The sequence below is a fragment of the Poecile atricapillus genome, chromosome 12, assembly GCF_030490865.1.
Source record: "Poecile atricapillus isolate bPoeAtr1 chromosome 12, bPoeAtr1.hap1, whole genome shotgun sequence".
Lineage (NCBI taxonomy): Eukaryota > Metazoa > Chordata > Aves > Passeriformes > Paridae > Poecile > Poecile atricapillus.
Genome location: NC_081260.1, coordinates 7,864,162 through 7,881,985, shown reverse-complemented (window position 1 = coordinate 7,881,985; position 17,824 = coordinate 7,864,162). Strand labels below are relative to the sequence as shown.

The 17,824-nt window shown below is 43.0% G+C and overlaps 1 protein-coding gene across 9 annotated transcripts in view; it reads right to left on the bottom strand.

Moving 5' to 3' along the window:
* The window catches only part of PASD1 (PAS domain containing repressor 1), a 57,893-nt gene that overhangs the window by 8,306 nt on the left and 31,763 nt on the right, over positions 1-17,824 (bottom strand). For 7 of the 9 annotated variants that reach the window (XR_009278557.1, XM_058848044.1, XM_058848049.1 and 4 more), the window contains 8 exons: positions 17,303-17,392; positions 16,116-16,236; positions 14,843-14,956; positions 14,049-14,167; positions 13,158-13,240; positions 8,099-8,205; positions 3,403-3,550; positions 1,194-1,275 (listed from right to left, as the gene is read on the bottom strand). Coding sequence is in view for 8 of the 9 variants with exons in the window: in XM_058848044.1 (XP_058704027.1) it covers positions 1,194-1,275; positions 3,403-3,550; positions 8,099-8,205; positions 13,158-13,240; positions 14,049-14,167; positions 14,843-14,956; positions 16,116-16,236; positions 17,303-17,392 (864 nt within the window). In the remaining variant the exon portion in view is untranslated. Of the gene's footprint in view, positions 1-1,193; positions 1,276-3,402; positions 3,551-8,098; positions 8,206-13,157; positions 13,241-14,048; positions 14,168-14,842; positions 14,957-16,115; positions 16,237-17,302; positions 17,393-17,824 lie in introns of those variants that run through there. The other 2 variants (XM_058848047.1, XM_058848052.1) reach the window with 2 other exon arrangements.

Here is a 17,824-nt window from a genome sequence, read left to right as displayed (position 1 = left end):
CACAGAGCTGTGGGCAACACGTTTTGTAGTCAGCCTCTTTCTGTCCGATATCTTCAGGGATGTCACAGCTGGTTGGCTGTGGTGCACTGGGGAGTGGTGGCAGGGGGAATGAATGAAGGTGGCAGGAGGTGCTACCTGGGGAATAGTTTTATCCATCAAAGAGATGCAGAGAGATGACTGGACAGGGAGCAGTGCCATGGAGACATAAGCTAGAGCCCCAAGAGGATCTACAGCAAATGTCTCCTGAGGAGGACAAATGCTGGGAAGTGCTGAGAGCTTAAATTCCACTCACTGCTCCCTGGGGAGCAGTGGCTCCAGCAGCCTGTTTTGGGAAGGACCTGGGCAGCAGAGGGGAACAGCCTGAGCTCCCATAAAAATAATGTCTGAAAGGCAATGAGACTGATGGAATGACAACTATACCACAACCCACTTGAAATTACTTTGATTGCTGATCTTATTTATAAACTACCAAGCTTACAGAGGAGAAACTTAAAAGTAGTGAAAATGATGCTGTTACTTGGGCTGATGTGTGGCGATGCCAGACTGATTCAAGCCATAGAAGTTACTGCTCATGGAAGTTATAGGTCACAATCCTACACTTGATGTGATCCAGTAACTAAGCTGTAATCTATGTGTTTTCCCTTGCCTTCCCATCTTCATCTGAGTATCAGCGATGAGCTGGCACAAGCAAAACAGGTACCCTGTGGTGCTGCCCTAATCTTGGATCCTCTGTGCCTTACTAAGGGTGACAGGTACAGCAATCTGGCCTGTGGCTCCAGCTCTACTTCTCTGCTTCTGAGCTGAGGTGGTTTAACCTGTCATTTGCATCATGGTCTCAGAAAGATTACAGGGACCTGAACAGAGTAATGCAACTGCTGAATTCACAGTTATTGCAGAATCAAAGAGTACTTGGTGTTAAAGATCATCTAGTTCCAATCCCCCTGCCATGGGCAGGGACATCTTCCCATGAGCAGTTCAAAGCTCATCCAGCCTGTCCTGAACCAACATGGACAATTTGGAGCCATGCACAGGAAAGCTTCTTAGGGCCTGCCTAAATCATGACCCAGTTGAAGGCTTGGAATGAGATGGGAGTAAAGAAAATGGAGAAGAAAGAACAGATATTTCCCTAAGATTGGTAAGCTATAACTCAGATTGCTTTAAACATCTCATTCAACTGTGAAGGAACACGGTACCTTTAGAGAAGAGGATGCCAGTTCAATTGATGACTCCTCAAGGCCAAGATCTCGCCTTCTCTCAGCCCGAACTTCTGCATAACTAAAAAAACCCAACACAAAAACCAATCAAACAAACAAAAACAAAAAAGTAAAAAACAAAAAAACCCTAACAACAACAACAAAACAAAAAACCAAACCAGCCAAAACAAACGAAAAAGAAAGATTTTACAGTTTCTGTTCAGGTAAACTGCCAAGTGTACACTCATTTTCTAACCTGATGATGATAAACAAGAATCCTTGTTTTTGAATGGTAGTTCAGTGATCCCTATGCCAGTGCCTTGGGCAGGACGAAGTCAGGTCCCTCCTTCTGAGGGTGCACAGAACTGTACATGCATCAGAGTTAAATGCCAGTGGAAACTCCAAAGACCAACAAGCAGCTACACATGTACAATGTGAAGTGCCAGAACCCCTGTAAGGTGCCTCTGAAAGTGTATCTTTTCTTTCCTTACTTTTTTCCCTCTGAAATAATGAAATATTTCCAGTATCAAATGCCACATGATTCACCACTGGAATAAATTGGAGAGGATGTTTCAAAGACTCTCTGAGTGCTCATGGGTCATGGGTACTGGGAGGTGCCATGCTTTAGGGTGATGAAATATTAATGAGCTGCAACTTTTGTGGGAGGCAAGAGAAGTTGCTGAACCAACCTCACTTATATCATCGTGGCAATGAATTTTCCAGAAACAACATTTTAACTTGTGTGATTCAGTAACATATTTTAAGCCTTAACTATCCGAGACAGAATTGAACAAAATCTATTTAGGACTACATCATTAGGTCTAAGAAGCACTGGAAGCATAAAGAAAAAACAAGTTCATGCGCAATAGATTCAGTCCTTAAAGTGAAGCTGAATTCCCTGAAGGACGGCAGAACCAAGACAACTGAGAAGCAATCTGTCTGTGTAACATTTGCTTATGTTAGCACTTCATATGTCATTTATACCACAAATCATAGAATCAGAATCAATAGAATTTGGCTTGAAAGGGACATTAAAAATTATCTGGTTCCAAGCCCTCTACTGTGGGCAGAACACCTTCCACTAGACCAGGTTGTTCAGGGCCCCAGCCAACCTGGCCTTGCATACTTCCAGGGATGGGGCAGCCAAGCTTTTTTGGGCTTCCAGTGCCTCACCACCCTCACAGGGAAGAAATTCTACCTAATCTAAACCTATCCCTGACAGTTTAAAGCTGTTCCCCCTTGTTCTACAACTCCATAATTCCTTCTCCAGCTCTCCTAGAGTTCCCTTAGGCACTGGAAGAGGCTCTAAGGTCTCTCTGGAGTCTTCTCCAGGCTGAATAACGCCAGCTACCTCTTCCTGTCTTCACAGGAGAGGTGCTCCAGCCCTCTGAGCATCTTCATGGCCCTCCTCTGGCTCACTCCAACAGACCCATATATTTGACATTTATTAGTGCTTACTCTTCCAGATGTTTGACAGAAAAAGAGGGGCACCAGAAAAAAATTGGTTCCTGACAGTAAAAAAATACATAGTGAGCAATAAATTTACTCAAATTAACAGAGCAAACCAGTGTGTTGCTATTTTTTCAAGCCCTTCAGAAAATACATTCTTACTCTTCGTATAGTCTTTTTTGAGACGGCTGTGGTAATCCAGCAGATTCCCCTCCAGAAGGTGCATTCACACACAATAACTGCCTTTCAGCACGGGCTGCAACTCAGCACAAGCAGCTTTCCCACTAGAGGGGGATCCAGGGCTTGACTTGGGTGAGGAATAAGGCCAGTAAGCCAGCAGCTAACTTCAAGTCATAAATACTTAAAGCTCTGATCAAAAGGTTTTGTAGGAGTTACATGATCTCATTCATGCCCAGAAAGATGTCTGATTTCCAACAGCTTTAATTCTTTCTATAGCTATGTCATCACTAGGGACAAAAGGGGAATGTAACACACTAATAGATTTGGCCAAAGGTGGCTTTCAGGCTTTTGGCTAAGTTGCCAAAAAAAAAAAAAAAAAAAAAAAAAAAAAAAAAAAAAAAAGTAGAGAAGTAAATAAGCCGCATATACCCTTTCAGAATCGTTTCATGGAATTATATATAATTTTAGTGTGTCAGTAGGCACAACAAATATTTGGTTAACATGAAACAGAACTAGAAAAAACAATGCCTGGACACTAAGACATAACATAGACTTCGAAGAGTTTGGAGCTTGCTCCTACCTAACTACCAGATGAGTGCAAACAATGAACTCAGGCTTGGAGTTCCACTGGTGGTAGGTGATGTAGTAGTGTGTCTGCAGCCATATCCACTGCTGCCCTTTGGTCAGGAACCGATAGTAACAGGACTTTCCTTTTCCAAACTGCATCACTGTTTAACAAAAAGAGAAAGCAATTTATAGCGAACAGGGATTTTATAGTGCAAAGGTGATTAGAAAAAGCATTCAATCCCACACCCTCTCCCAGACTGGGGCAGTGCTAAAATGGTTTTTGAGCTTTATAAACAAGACAGATGATACACAACCATGCACTCAGCTGTTGTTTGGGGTCATTCCTGCTGACTTTCAGGAATGCCCTTAGCTATTTTGAGATTTCTCTTATAACTCGTATAACTATATAACTAGCTACATTCTGGGCTCCCTGAAATAAGCATAAATAACATTAATTAAACAAAATATTTATCTTTCATAAGAACCTGAGAATGCATTTCAAAGACTGAAGATGTGAAGTAAGAATCCTAATAATGGCACAAAACAACAAGATAGTAGAGTTTTAACTGAAAGTTTTTCTCCAAGAAAACTGAGTTTTCTTCCAAGACCTGGCATACTCCAACCTGGTATGTATTATCAGGCTATGACCAGAAAAATCTCAGGTAGTGTAGTACAACCGGAAAATAATGAGGGGAACTATGTTAAATAACCACACTAATTGTTCCAGACTGCTGTGAGTACAAAATGAAACATGCTCACATAAAACAAGTACCCACAATTAATGCAGTATAAAATACAAATGTGGTTTAAACAAACCCATTTCACTTGACAGTAGGCAACATGTCTGCCCAAAGTGTCAATGTGACAAACAGGAACTTAGCAAACCACACTAACCCAAGTGGTTTTTTACTCACCTGCACACCTCTATTTTGTTAAAATATCAGGACTGACTTCTTTAGTGATCCCATTAACAGTGATGGGGTTTAGACGGATGTGCTGGTTTTGCATTAATTTATATTTGATGAGGAGGGAAGAAGCCACCCACAGAAATTATTTATCTGAGAGAAGCTGCTAAGAGCTTCCTCTGTGCCTGGCAAACACCAATAGCTGGCTAGCTCTGAGAATTGATAACTTAATAACCCATTAAAAAGCTAGACCCGCCTCTGTGTGATGTGAAATTCACATTTTAAAGATGGGCAATCTCTCTCTTGCTTCCGGCTTTGAAGCGGTAACTGGGCGCCAGTCGGGCCGGCCCCGCTCCGCTGCGGCCCTCGGGGCCTGGCGGGGCCGAGCCGGACTCCAGTGCCAGCCGGGCGGAGAGCGGGAGGCTCTGGGGCCCGAGCCGGACTCCAGTGCCAGCCGGGCGGAGAACGGGAGGCTCTGGGGCCCGAGCCGGACTCCAGTGCCAGCCGGGCGGAGAACGGGAGGCTCTGGGGCCCGAGCCGGACTCCAGTGCCAGCCGGGCGGAGAACGGGAGGCTCTGGGGCCCGAGCCGGACTCCAGTGCCAGCCGGGCGGAGAACGGGAGGCTCTGGGGCCCGAGCCGGACTCCAGTGCCAGCCGGGCGGAGAGCGGGAGGCTCTGGGGCCCCGGCCGGGGCTAGGCCGGGCCGTGGCTGCTAACATCTTGCCGACACTAAGCCCTGCCCCACTGCTGGCCAACGCCGAGCCGGGATCCGCCGGGCCCCGGGAGCGGCTCCGGGCCGGGCCAGACCCCCTCCGCTGCGTGGCTGCCGGGCAGGGGCAGGGGAAGCCATCGGCCCGCAGCTGGAATTGAAGGAAGCAGGGGCCGGAGAGCAGCCATGCGGCCGCTACCGTTCTGCCCGGGCCCCCTGAGATCTTGGCATAGCCCCCAGCGCGACCTGAAATCCCTCGCTGTGACTGCATCAGCTACCGTCGGGCAGAAACCATCGTGACCATCTGCAGGCCTGGGCGAGATATTAACTCTTCCACTGCCCAGATGAAACTTGCAAAACATTGATCCTCATTCAAGTGAGAGAAAAAGACAGTGTGAAGACGTGTAGAAACTAAGGTCAGTAAAGAAAAGAGTCAAATCTCAGATGGGAGGAGAATGAGGAGATTCCTTAGTCTTAGGCTGGAATTCTTTTGGTAAGGCCATGGCGATGGACTATGGTACACTAGAATATCCCCTTTAAATCATGAAAAAGTTTGGGGGGATAGAGTGTTCAAACTAGACCTGAGCAGAGGCATCCATAATGAAACAAAGCAGATGTTTAAGTAGCTGTGATCCCATGAGAGGCTTGAATAGAGAGAGATGAGAATGATGAAGACTCTTTGCCCCCAGGGAAAGAAGAAGAGAACCTCTGTTCCCAGAAATTATCTCAGAGGCACATGAAGGGAACCTTTACTTTTGAACAGCTTATTCTTAAAATAGTGCCCCATAAGTTTGACATGGCCCATGGACGCAGCTGTGGGAAAGCTGTAAGGCATGGGAGGAACTTCACAATTGCAGATTTTCTGGGTGGCTGCTATTTGTGGAATTAAAAGCCACAGGAGAACTGTTTCTTGTGGAGAAGTCTCCATGGCATGGCAAGAGAAACTCCTCTCCTTATGAGAACTGATGAAAGACTATTGTAGGGGTGGTAACTGATTTAAAATCCCAGGTTTTGTCTCTACATTGTCAGTTGGGAAAGGAAGTTGGGTAGGGGGAGAAGAAATGAATCTGAAGGTTTTCTTATTCTTCTTATTCTTTTAGTTCTGTTAATAAAGTTTTCTTTATACTTTTTAAGTTTTGAGCCTGCTTTGCCCTCCTAATTTATAGCTCACAGCAGGAAATGAGTAACAATTCTAGTAGGTGCACTGGTGATTTTAGCAAGCGCTAAACCCACTAAAATGAAGCACTTAGCAGAGATTTTCTGGCTAACATGACATGCTGGGGATCCCTCAGTTCCTATTCTTGGCAGATAAGTCCTGAAGCACCTTCTCTAAGTCACTTTGTCAGCACTTTGTGCAGTAAAATGAAAAGACCCTTTTGTACAGATGTGTTGTCCAAATATTCTTCTAATGAGTAAGACAAATGCCTGGATGATAGAGATGTAGAATATAAATCATCAGTTCAATTCTCTGCTTAATGATCTGACCCATTCCCAATACAGTTTGTGTCTATACCAAACTGCACATGCATTACCAAAAGGCCACTGTCTGGTTAAGTATTTCACTTGTATCTGAATCATCTTCTACGCGAACAGCACTAAGAAGTACTGTACTTGAGAGCAGCTAAAATATTCTGTTAATATTCCCATCTACACTTTTGCTGCACTTGACACAATTTGTGTGTCCCCCTGTCACAGCTTCCTGTATGTGCTCAGCCAGGCAACCCACTTCCCTGGCAGCTTCTGTACCAGTGCTTTGCCTGGACAGGGCAGAGCAGCCAGCAGGGAAGTGGGGTAGGGAAACTTGACATGCAGAGAAGTACTTTTCCCCATACTCCTCTAGGTCCCTCAGCTCATATATGTAAGTGGTAGAGGGTTTGTGGTAGAGATGAGGGTGGTTTGCAGCTCAGAGATAGGTTTTCTTCAGTGGGCTGTGGGGCTTATTGGTGGAGTTTCTTGGTCCCAGCATCATGCTGCTCTGCATCTCAGAGAAATTACAGCATCCCCCTTGCTCAACTCTCTGGGGTGTCTTGTTTCCTTTTGACAAAACACTCCTTTCAAGTGGAGATAGCAGAGAGACAGACAGTGTCCCCAACAAGAAATCTGTAAGTAATATTTCTTAGCAAAATATCTGATTACCTAGATTCATTTTACAAAGTATGTAGTTATGTTTCATTGCAGTGCTTGGCAAGGCAAAACCACCACAGGACACAAGTAACTCTGGCTCAGTATCTCGGTCTGAAATGCACCCAGTAAAATGGAAAAATCTGGGTCTTGGGAATAAAGCATCTCACATCTGGTAGGAACTGCACACTGCTTAAGAGCAGATCACACCTGCAGACACCTGCCCTTCCTCATGTTAGCTCCAGCCCTCAGCAGGACATGGTTCTTCAGCATTGAGTGCACTGCTGTGGGAATCACACAAGTTCTTCTGCTCTGTCTCCGACAGGCCACACTATTTCTCCTTGCACAAAAGTAAACTTCATGGACCTTCTTTGGTGTTCACACATTAGCCTGAACTTGACTCTTCTGCTTTGTTGTTTTCCTTTCAGGTCAAAAAAACATGAGCCATCTTCACCCACAGGGGAACTGTGTTCAGTACTATTGTATATAAAATAATTCTGAATCTATAGAAGCATTTTACTAATGAGTAAGTGAGGTTCACAACACCTAACTGCACAGACAGGTGATCCAAATGATGCTCTCCAAAGGTGTTCTGGTGAGCTGAGCCTCCTGGCTAACTCTGTAGCCCAGGGGAATGGCAAGACCCCATGAACTGTGACAAATCAACAAAACTCACAGGGCAAGAGGGGGGATAGTTCTGACTTCCAACCTTTTAATCTCATTTCACTCTGAGACAACCTATGCTCAAACAAGTTATCTTCCAGTTTAAAAAACCTAAACAAACAGTTCCCAATCTGACTGAATTCTGCAGATTTCAACCTCCCAGGTAAGTGTCAGCTGTGACAGTCTATCATGGGAAGGGAGAGTTCCTGCATGCCTCTGAAGAAAAAGCCCTTTGCAATGACAGTAAAAGGTTTTGCACAAGTGACAAAGGAGATCAGAGACAGACACAATGCAGAGGCAGGGCAACTTACAGTGTTCATGGCACCTAGCAAGAAGCTCCAGGTCATCTGCGTGGTAGTAATCATACCCTGATGTTCCCAGAACTTCAAAGGGTAAATATCCTATAATAGGTGGAGCCCTAGAAAGGAAGCAAAGGGCAGGGAGTGAGCACAAAACTTGACGCTTTGACATCCTGACAGATAAGCTGTGATACCAGCAATAAACACCTGGTTCGTTCACTTGGCAGGGAAATCTGGAGTGGATTTTCATATAGGCAGTGATGTATTTTAATATAAAACAAAAAAAAATACAGCAAGGGAGAGGTAAAAATTGAGAAAATTAAAAGGTGTGTGTTTACTATTTCAAAGCCTATTCATTATGTGGGTGTAGAGAAAGGACTGTACATATGTGAGTGACTCAATTCATTAAGGATGCTTGTGAGACACAGCTTGAGAAACGCTATGGCTGATCCTGAACATAACAACTTGGAGCTAGAGTAAAATTATCCAGTAGGTTGGATGTAAGTATCATCTGGGTAGTAACTGTAGAAGAGAGAGTAAGTGGGAAGCTGCAGTGTGTGTCAGGACCAGCTTGGGAAAAAGTAATTTCTCCCCTGGAAAATCTTGGGAAACTATAGCCAACAAAACTTTTGGTGCTGGTAGGACAGATAGCAATAAGGCACGGGGCTGTTTTAGGGCTGTTTTTGCTTTGGTTGGTAGAGAAGGAATTGATGAAGTATTTAGATAGGCACATTGCAATGACTTACCTCCCTACTCTGCTATCAATTCTAGATTTTCCTTTTTCTAGGCAAAACATGAGATTTTTTAAAAGCAGGTATCCTAACACAGCCTTCACTGAAGCCTGATAGCTTATGATTGTGAAACAACACTGAAATGTGGGGAGGTAACCACTGTTTTTGTCTCTGTTCCCCGTATCAGCATGTCACTATCCATCTCCCAGCACTCAGGTACAATCCTGCCTGCACCAACTCAAGCACCCAGTGAGGCAGAATATGTGCTAATGTGGCTCTACCTGTTTGTTCTGGCTGCAGGACGTGCTGATAGTATTCACTTGCCAAGTTCAGTGTGTTTCTCAGGAATAGGGAAAAATGGTAAATAGGTCAAAATGGGGCAGGCTGAAGGCAATGTTGCCTATCAAACCTGTCTCTCCTGCTGCCCCTCTCTTGGTAAGCTGAGTGCTCTTAAGGAAGAAGGCCATAAAGTGGCCAAAACCATGAGAAAAAAATATTTCAGCGTATTACATATGGGTTTTGATGGATCAGTCATCCTGAGTTTCTTGGTTATTACTGTGTGAAGTTCTCTCTTGGCTGAGCCACTCAGCCACTCACATTTGTCCTCTTGAAAGACACAGTGGTTATTCAGCCACAGAGAGCCCAGGCAGGTCTATAATCTCCTCCTCTTCACCACAGCTGTGGGCAGTCTGGCACCAAATGGGAAATGAAGGGAGAATGATGGTCTAGGGATCTGTTCAACAGCAGTCCCAGGAGGAGCAGTGTGTGGGCAGAAGCTCCTGAGTCCCAGCACAAGGGGTTAGCTGGGACAGCCAGGCCTCCACTTGACAGCAAATCCCTTGAAACAGAGTGCACTGAGCACACAGTGGTCTCTGCCACAATACAGCTTTATTTAGTCAAGTAACTTTTCATAGCACTCTGTTCTTTTTCCTCACGTGACCCAGATTTCTATTAATGATAATAATATGTGTATTTATTAAAGTGTCCTTCCTGGCTGTCGCTTTGACAGAATGCATCACTGTTTCTTCTATTTTTAATGACATGTTTATTTTCAAGAAGATAATGTCTTTCAGATGCACATGAGATAAACATTTAAGCTGATCAGTATTATGCTTTTGTCGTAGGGTGACTTTATCTTTAAGATAGCTTTGGGAGCTAAGGAAGTTGAAGCTGCTGGTGGCTGATGGGAGTCTTTCCTCCTGACCAATTATCAGTCATTTCTGAGAAATTGGCGGCGGTTTTAACCATTCAGAAGTGAGATCAACTTGTGAACACCACCTTAAGGTGTAAAGCCAGGGTTCTCTTGCTCTCTGGATTCCAGCTTCTGAAGAGGTAACAGGCTCTGTCTCGGCCTCCCCCCCACTCCAGGCCGGACAAGGCCGCAGAGGGCAGGGGGGAGAAACGGAGCCACCCACCTGGCTTAGTTTGTAGTTTCTGCTGCTGGACTGAAACCTGACACCATGAACATCTGCAGCTTTTCCAAGACTCTTTTAACTCTTTTACTACCTGGATGAGATGTACAGATTACTCCTTTTTCCCAGAGAGAGAGAGAATCAACATGAAGAAGACATCATCAAACCATCAAAGACAGTGAAGAAAAGAGTTAAGTTTTAGATGGGGAAGAGAGAATAAGGAGATGCTTTAGAAGCTGAAATATTTTTCTGTTAAAGCTATGGAGATGGACAATAGTGTTCTGAAGATACTCCTTTAATTCATGACAGAGTATATTGGGAGGAATGGAGTGTCCAAAGTGTGGATTTTGAGCAAAAGGTGGAGTAATTGTGATACAGTGAGGTGCTGGAACAGAAGGGGAGAAGTAATAGTTGAAGATTTGGGGCCAGTGTAGAGGCAAAAAAAAAAACCCTTCTGTTTCCAGGAAACTCACAGAGACAGATGAAGAAAACTTTTGCCTTTGAATAACTCATCCTTAAAATGACATCCCTAGACTCATTGACCCATACACACCTCAGAGTGATGTGAAATGGGAGGAGTGAACTGATGACAGGATTTCCGGGCAGCTGGCATCAGAAAAATAGAAGGCTTTAACAGAAATAGTTTTCTTGTGAGAAACTCCATAGATTAGCAGAAAAAGGCTTCTGTTTCTCTACAAAGGCTGATGAAAAGACTCTAGCAGGAATTGGGACTGTTTAAAACACCAAAGTTCCAAAGTTTTTTGTCTGTATGTTGTCATGTGAACAAGGGAATGGTTGGGTAGTGGGGGATAAAAGGGTTTTCTGGAGGTTTATTTCTGGTGTTCGTATTCTTGTAGTTTTGCTAATAAACTTTCTTTATTCCTTTTAAGTTTTAAGCCTGTTTTGCTCTTGTTCTAATCCATATCTCACAGCAAGAAATAAGTAAGTTTTCTAGTAATTTTTTAGTTGCTGCTTTAAAACCACGACAGCTTTCCTGAATATCACCAGAACTCTTCATAGGAGAAAGCAACCACAAAATGCTCCTCATCTGCCATTTAACAAGGAGATGCCTTATGGAGCAATTAAAAACTGTCTTGTTAGTTTAAGTTCCAGTCCTGAGATCTGCAACCTGCTGTGCAAATGGGAATGCACAGTCTTTAGAGAGCCTTTTGGGTGCAGTCTTTTAATAAATGAAGGGAAAATAAGAACAGTACCACAGTGCTGAAGAGAAACAGATAATTTTCAAAGTTGATGGGGTTTTCTTCCTCTACATATATTTATATATAGACCCAGAATACAGATTTTTCCTATTTTTCTCATGTTTATTCAGATCTATGAAATGCTTTTATTGCACCTGTCTTTACTCTGATTGGAATTGTGATCATGACAGCAAAGGCCCTGATTCCAGCTCTTGCTGGATACACTCCACCCCTGCTGATGGCACATTTCACTGTCAGGCAGCATGTTGTGATGCAAATCAGCAAGAAATAGCAACATTTCTCAGTGTCCTGGAGATTGTACTGGAGAGAGCTTGGAATCAGTGATTAAGTAAGACAACTCCCACAGTCTCTTGCTTGTTCTCGGGTCTGAGCTCACTGCTTGCATCTGGGGCTGTCACAAACTCTGTCTCAGCATCTGTATCATCTTAATTTCCTCTCAGTAACAATGGCTTCCTTGCCATCAGTGGGACTGGAGTGTCTGCAAGCACCCAGCACCGAGATTCCTCTGAGTCATAACGTAGATTGATCAAAAGACTCAGAAGTTTCAAAGAACCTCCTACTCACTTTTTCACAGGAGCTGCTGGGTCACAGCCCTGTGGAAAAGCAGCTCATTTCATTAGTGACGTGAGGGGCTTAGTGCTCTTTTACAAAACTTAACATTAATCAGCTGATTCTAAAAGTGTGCATTAACAGACAGGCGAATTAAAGTCTAATAAAGCCACTCCAGCAAGATCTCATCTGAATGAATAATTATCTGACTGTCCCAAACCATTCATAATCAACTGAAGGACTGTTGCAGGTTCAGTTCCTCCATGCTTCAAGATGTATGATGTGAGGCACACACCTTGTGTTCTATATAAATGAAATTTATTGTTAATTTTTATTTGCTGTCTCTCCTTCTTGCTCTAAATGTGCAGATTGAGATATGTAGATTTTTAGATTAAGATTTAGATATTTAGATTTAGGTATTTAGATTTTTTCCCTCACCAATATTTTTTTTTCCTTAGAACCTTATTTACTAGTCTTCTGTTTTTAGTAATGACTACCTTTACAAAGCTCACAAAGGGAGGGATAATGAAAAGGGCAGGATTTTGCAATGTGCTTATGCATGTATGTCAATTACAGAGAAGTAAAAGAGTGAATAAAATCCTTCAGCTACTTTTGAAGAAAATTAATCCTAAATTAAGCAGCTTAATAAACTGATTCCAGTCTGTTTCATTCTCCAAGCTGAATTCTAGCCCACCATATTGCATTGTCAAAAACTAATCTATACAATTAAATAATAAAATCTACTGGTTTTTATTGTTTTTAGAAATTCTATCATTTCTCAAGGTGAAAGTCAAAAGTTTATTGACACAGCAAAAGATTTAGAAGGATTCCTGGAAGCTGTAGTTGTAAAACAGAGGAGCTAAATCAATACAGGGAATGTATTGGGACCCACACTGCTCACTTTCAATGATTTATTGTCTTAGTTAGGAGACTGTACATTTTCCCAGACATTTTACATAGTTTCTTACTTGCCTAAAATATGGAAAATAGTGAAGCATTTAAGGATGCCTAATAGCTAAGTTCTGAGTACTGCTATTTACCAAATTGCATTTAATTAGAACTATTGCATTTGGGATTACAGGCAACAGGTATACAAAGTTTTCTGTTTTTAAACTTTACATTTTATTTATTCTTCAGTGACTAAACCCAAATCTCTTACCTGTGGTCCAAGAATAAAAACTTCCATTCTAAACTATGCCGTGATGTAAATTCTTCACATGGCTCTTCAGTGTTGCAGAGCTCCTGCAAAGAAATGGGCACATTCAGACATTTAATTCTAAGAAATGATGAAAGGAGTCCACTATCAAAATCTAGGATTCATCTTGTTGATATAATAAACCATAGCAAAATACAGTGCTTTTAAAGCCCTTGACTTATTTTGCTTTAAGGAACGTGTAAGATTTGTTTTATAGATGCATGAACTGATGGAAAATGGCTGAATAGTTTACTTTGAGCTGAATTTCAGAGCTAGGACAAACAGTCAAAGACTCTTGTCTTGCACTCTCTAGGCAAAATTCTCAAGGTTTTTTCAAATACTGGTATTTGAATATGGATGACATTTCCAGGTCTAGCCTCTAACTGAGCTGGGTAATGCCCTCTTGAGCAAGCAGCACCTGGTTGTTACCCCTGTCATCAGTGCACAGTGCCATGCGACATTTACAGACCAGCAGGAAGAGGCCATGACACACATTTTCAATGTTTTGAGATGCAGATGGTGTCCTTACACAAAGGAGTGGTGGATGCACATATCTGAAGGCAGCGAATTTCCAAGTGGTGCAGCTGACCACTTTGTCTTGGAGCTTCCCAGGCTGCCCCCTCCAAGGCACCCCATCACAAAAACATTTCTTCTCAAAAGCAGCTCCTGCTTTATACCTTTACCTTTCCAAAATACATACTTATGTCATCTCCCATTCCCAGCCACAGCCATGTCCTCTCTCCTCTATTAACCCTGTGCACATGCAACCTGTGCTGCTGATGCTGCTTCCGGCAGTGCCACAGCATCCACTGCAGCTTCCGCACCCCAGGGCAGAGGCAGCTGCACAGAGCTCACCTTTAAGAACTGAGGCGTGACAAGACGAACAGTCGCTACCAGGCAAATCTGCTCCTCTGTGGCTGACCTGAAAGCTCGTGCAATAGCTGACTCAAAGCCGTTACAGGAAGGTGTAGGCACTAGAAACAACCAGACAATTTATTTAAGAAGGAAGGAGGGCTTTCTTCTCATGTTGAGACAGGTATAGCAACTGATGAAATCCAAGCAACAAACTCCTCCTACCCACAGGGTGATGCCACACTGATCCACACTGATTTTATTTAAAAAAATTATTTTTATTTTATTTAAAGCACAACACTTTAGGTTCCAAGTTTCACAGCTGTAATCATGTACCCTGGCTTTGTAAGACAGCTCTGAGCAGCTCACAGAGTGCAGCTGCAGTCTCCATGTCAGCCTTTCTCTAGGCAAACATTTGCAAGATTCAGGATTTTACAGGCACCTCAAAGTACTTAATCTCTGCAAAGTGTTGTTTCACTGCCACAAGTGGCACAGAATACCATATTTTACTGGCTATTTGAAGAAGTGGGCTGCTTTACAATTGGCAGTAGGTCAAAGAGAGGCATTTTCAGTCTGGTATCAGCTTTAGGCACAACATGCAGAAGACTGCACTCTTCTAAACAACAAACTCCCCACCACTTTTGTATGAAAAATATATCCAATGTATGCACAGCTCATTCCATCCCTGACAATTACAGGGCATTTTCAGCAGAAACAGAGCCTTTAAGATGCTACAGATCAAGACAATTTAAAGGAGAGAGGCAGAGAGGCAAAGATAGGCTGGAACAGTAACTTACCATCAGTAAAATATTTAAAATCCACTACAAATTTCACATATTCGTACATCAGAGGTTCATTTGGATCTAAGCTGCCTCTTGCTAAATGGCAACAAAACTCTATTTGTTTTTCTGCTGAAATGCAAGAGAGGGAGACACAGACAATGTTATTAGAAGTTTGCACTTTAGCTAGCTCACATACTTAATTTATCTACCAACCCTGTTGCTGTGGTATCTGAGCACACCCTGCTGGGAAGCTTCTGATACCCAGAAGTAAATATATAACTACTAGGAGCAATTATCAGCTGTTTCTGCTTAAGGAAATGTATTCTCACCCTTTTTTCTTGTCTTTGCAGTCACCCCAGTAAGCTGAGTGTGAAGCCCTAGCTATACTGGTCAGCAGGACTTTCCCCTGACTTTGTGAATGTAGGATTTCATGCAAAGCAGTTACATGGTACTGCAGTACTCTGCTCTGGCACTGCTCAGTAGAACCTAGACCCATAGGGCACTGAACCCTAAGCCTTTCCATTTACAGTGAAGGGCACTGTGCCAAACTCTAATCCAGTTTCCTGCCCCAAGTCTGAATCTACAGATTAGACCACACAGCCCTCAGCCAGAGGGAAACAACTCCCCGGGCAGAGCATCATCACGCTGCTTAGAGCATCATCACACTGCTCCGCTCCCACTGATGCTTATGGGGCAGCAGGGAGGGGAGCCCAATGCTCGGTGGCCTTGCCAAACCCACTGGGAAGTGGGTTGGGGCTCAGCACAGGCTTAATGAAACACAGGTGCTGGGAAGATGCTGCTGCCTGCTCTGGTCCTGGGGACATTTTCTGTGGGAAAGGGATATGGGGCAGCAACCAGCAGTACAGATCCAGATGGACTGTTCAGATAGAAAGGCTGTTGCTTAAGTTACATTAGGGCTTCTCTTGTATCCTGAGACATGCAACCTTCTTAAGGAATAACAGCTCTGCCAAAACTGTTTGGGATTTCTCCAAATTTTTTTCCCTTGAGCCCTCACTCCTTTCTCAGGCTTAGTCTAGCATCCCACCTGGAGAAAAGCACCTACCATCCAAGAGGCAAAGCAGATGGTAAAACAAAGACTGTCCTAATCAAAGAGCAAGTACTGGGAGCACATAGGAACATGAGATGTGATGCACTAAGACCCACAAATGAACCAAAACAGAAGTGGCAGGCAAGAGCATTAAACAGCTGGAGAGCTCTGTACAACCCTCCCCGAGAGCTGTTTGCTTTTGGCAAACTTCTCTAACTGACAGACAAGAGCAGAGCTTACCATTTAGAAAATCAGCTGCAACAGGATCTGTCATGAGCACATGTGGAGAAAGGAGCTTGTACACCTCACTCTGCTCCCCCTCAGGCAGAAAGTTTAATATATTTTGGTCCACCAAATCTGACTGATACAAAAGAATGCTTTGTCATGTTCAGCAGTACATGTTCAGCCTGACACAACCACATGCCTTTTCATCCCTCAGCATCTCTCAGCTGCCGGTCTGGTACGAATGCCTAAGACAAGGAAGCCCAGCCAATCTGCAGACGGATCTAGGGCAGAACATAACCTTTAGACTATTTTACCCCAGGATTCCTATCTATTTGCAAAAGATTTAATGAGTCACAGAGGTTGCCCTTCAATTCAGACAGTTATAGGCTGGAAAGGAAATCCTGGTACCACAGGAATATAGCATGATGAGAAGTGAAATATTTTTCTTTAAAAGCATGACACAGAAGAGGGAGAGAGCTCCTCCTTACATCCTCCATTTGTCTTCAGGTTAAACATCTGGCAAAATCAGCTTGACCTGTAAGTGATTCAGTGCTCATCAACCCACATATCCTGACTGAAGCGGTTCTACCAAAATGTCAGCACAGATTTGTTCTTTGCACACGTGACATTCAGGTAACGGTGTGCTCAAACTTGCCCTCATATAGGGCACCTTGGTGCTTCATGCTTGGCACCAGATAAAGAGAAAAATGTTTTTGAGGGGCCAAGCTGAAATTTCTGCACCTGACAACTAACTGGTTTCTAGAAGTTCTCCCAGAAAACCCTGAGGCCACACATTTGTTACCAAAGACTATGAGCTCAAAGTAGAAAAATCCAGTGTCATTTGAAGAGCATAGATTCAGTTCTTAGATAATATTTACATTATCTAAGAAGAGCTTCAGCATGGATTCACAACCATAAGATTCTCTATTAACCTGCTGGGTTAAACACCTCCCAGATCTTTAGATGTATAGTCAGGTGATGAGCTATAAATACAGTGATTTTACATAGCTGAGGTTTTTTTTAAGCTAACTCATAGACCCTGGGAGAGAATCAGTTATTCACAGGAACTTGAGAAACTCCACAAGAGTTTGTTGGTTGACCTCCCACCTGCAGTCAGTTGCCTCTTTGGTTGGATCCTGCACTGACTGATTTACATTAAGGAGGGGAATGAGCCTTCAATGTATTGCATTGACAGAACTTACCGGCAAGTGTCCTAGCAGAGATGAAACACTATCAGATACATAAATAATAATCCCATCAGTGGTAAGAGCAATGAGAAAGCCATCTAGTGCCTTATGATAATAGGCAAAAAAAAAAAAAGAAAAAAAGAAAACAAAATTATGCAAGGGAAAAACTTAAAATATTTTAGACTAATTGATTCTTTAGTGACGCTTCTAACAGCTTAAACCTAGCAAAAATGAATCAAAGAAATGACAGTTCAATGTGGAAAAGTAAAAATTACACATGCTGTCTAATTCAACATTATTTTTATATTCTTATTTTCTCATTCTCATTATTATTAAATTTACTTGTATTTTTCACCCAGTGAGTATTTATTTAACATGAAGTAAGACAGTGATGCTTAGAATTTCAACACCCACACAGTCTTACTGACTTGACTTTATTATGTGTTCTGAATTACACAATAGTTAACAAACTTGGTGCATAAGGAGATGTTATAGCAAATCCATCATAGATGGATGGATAAGCAGGGACAGAAAAAT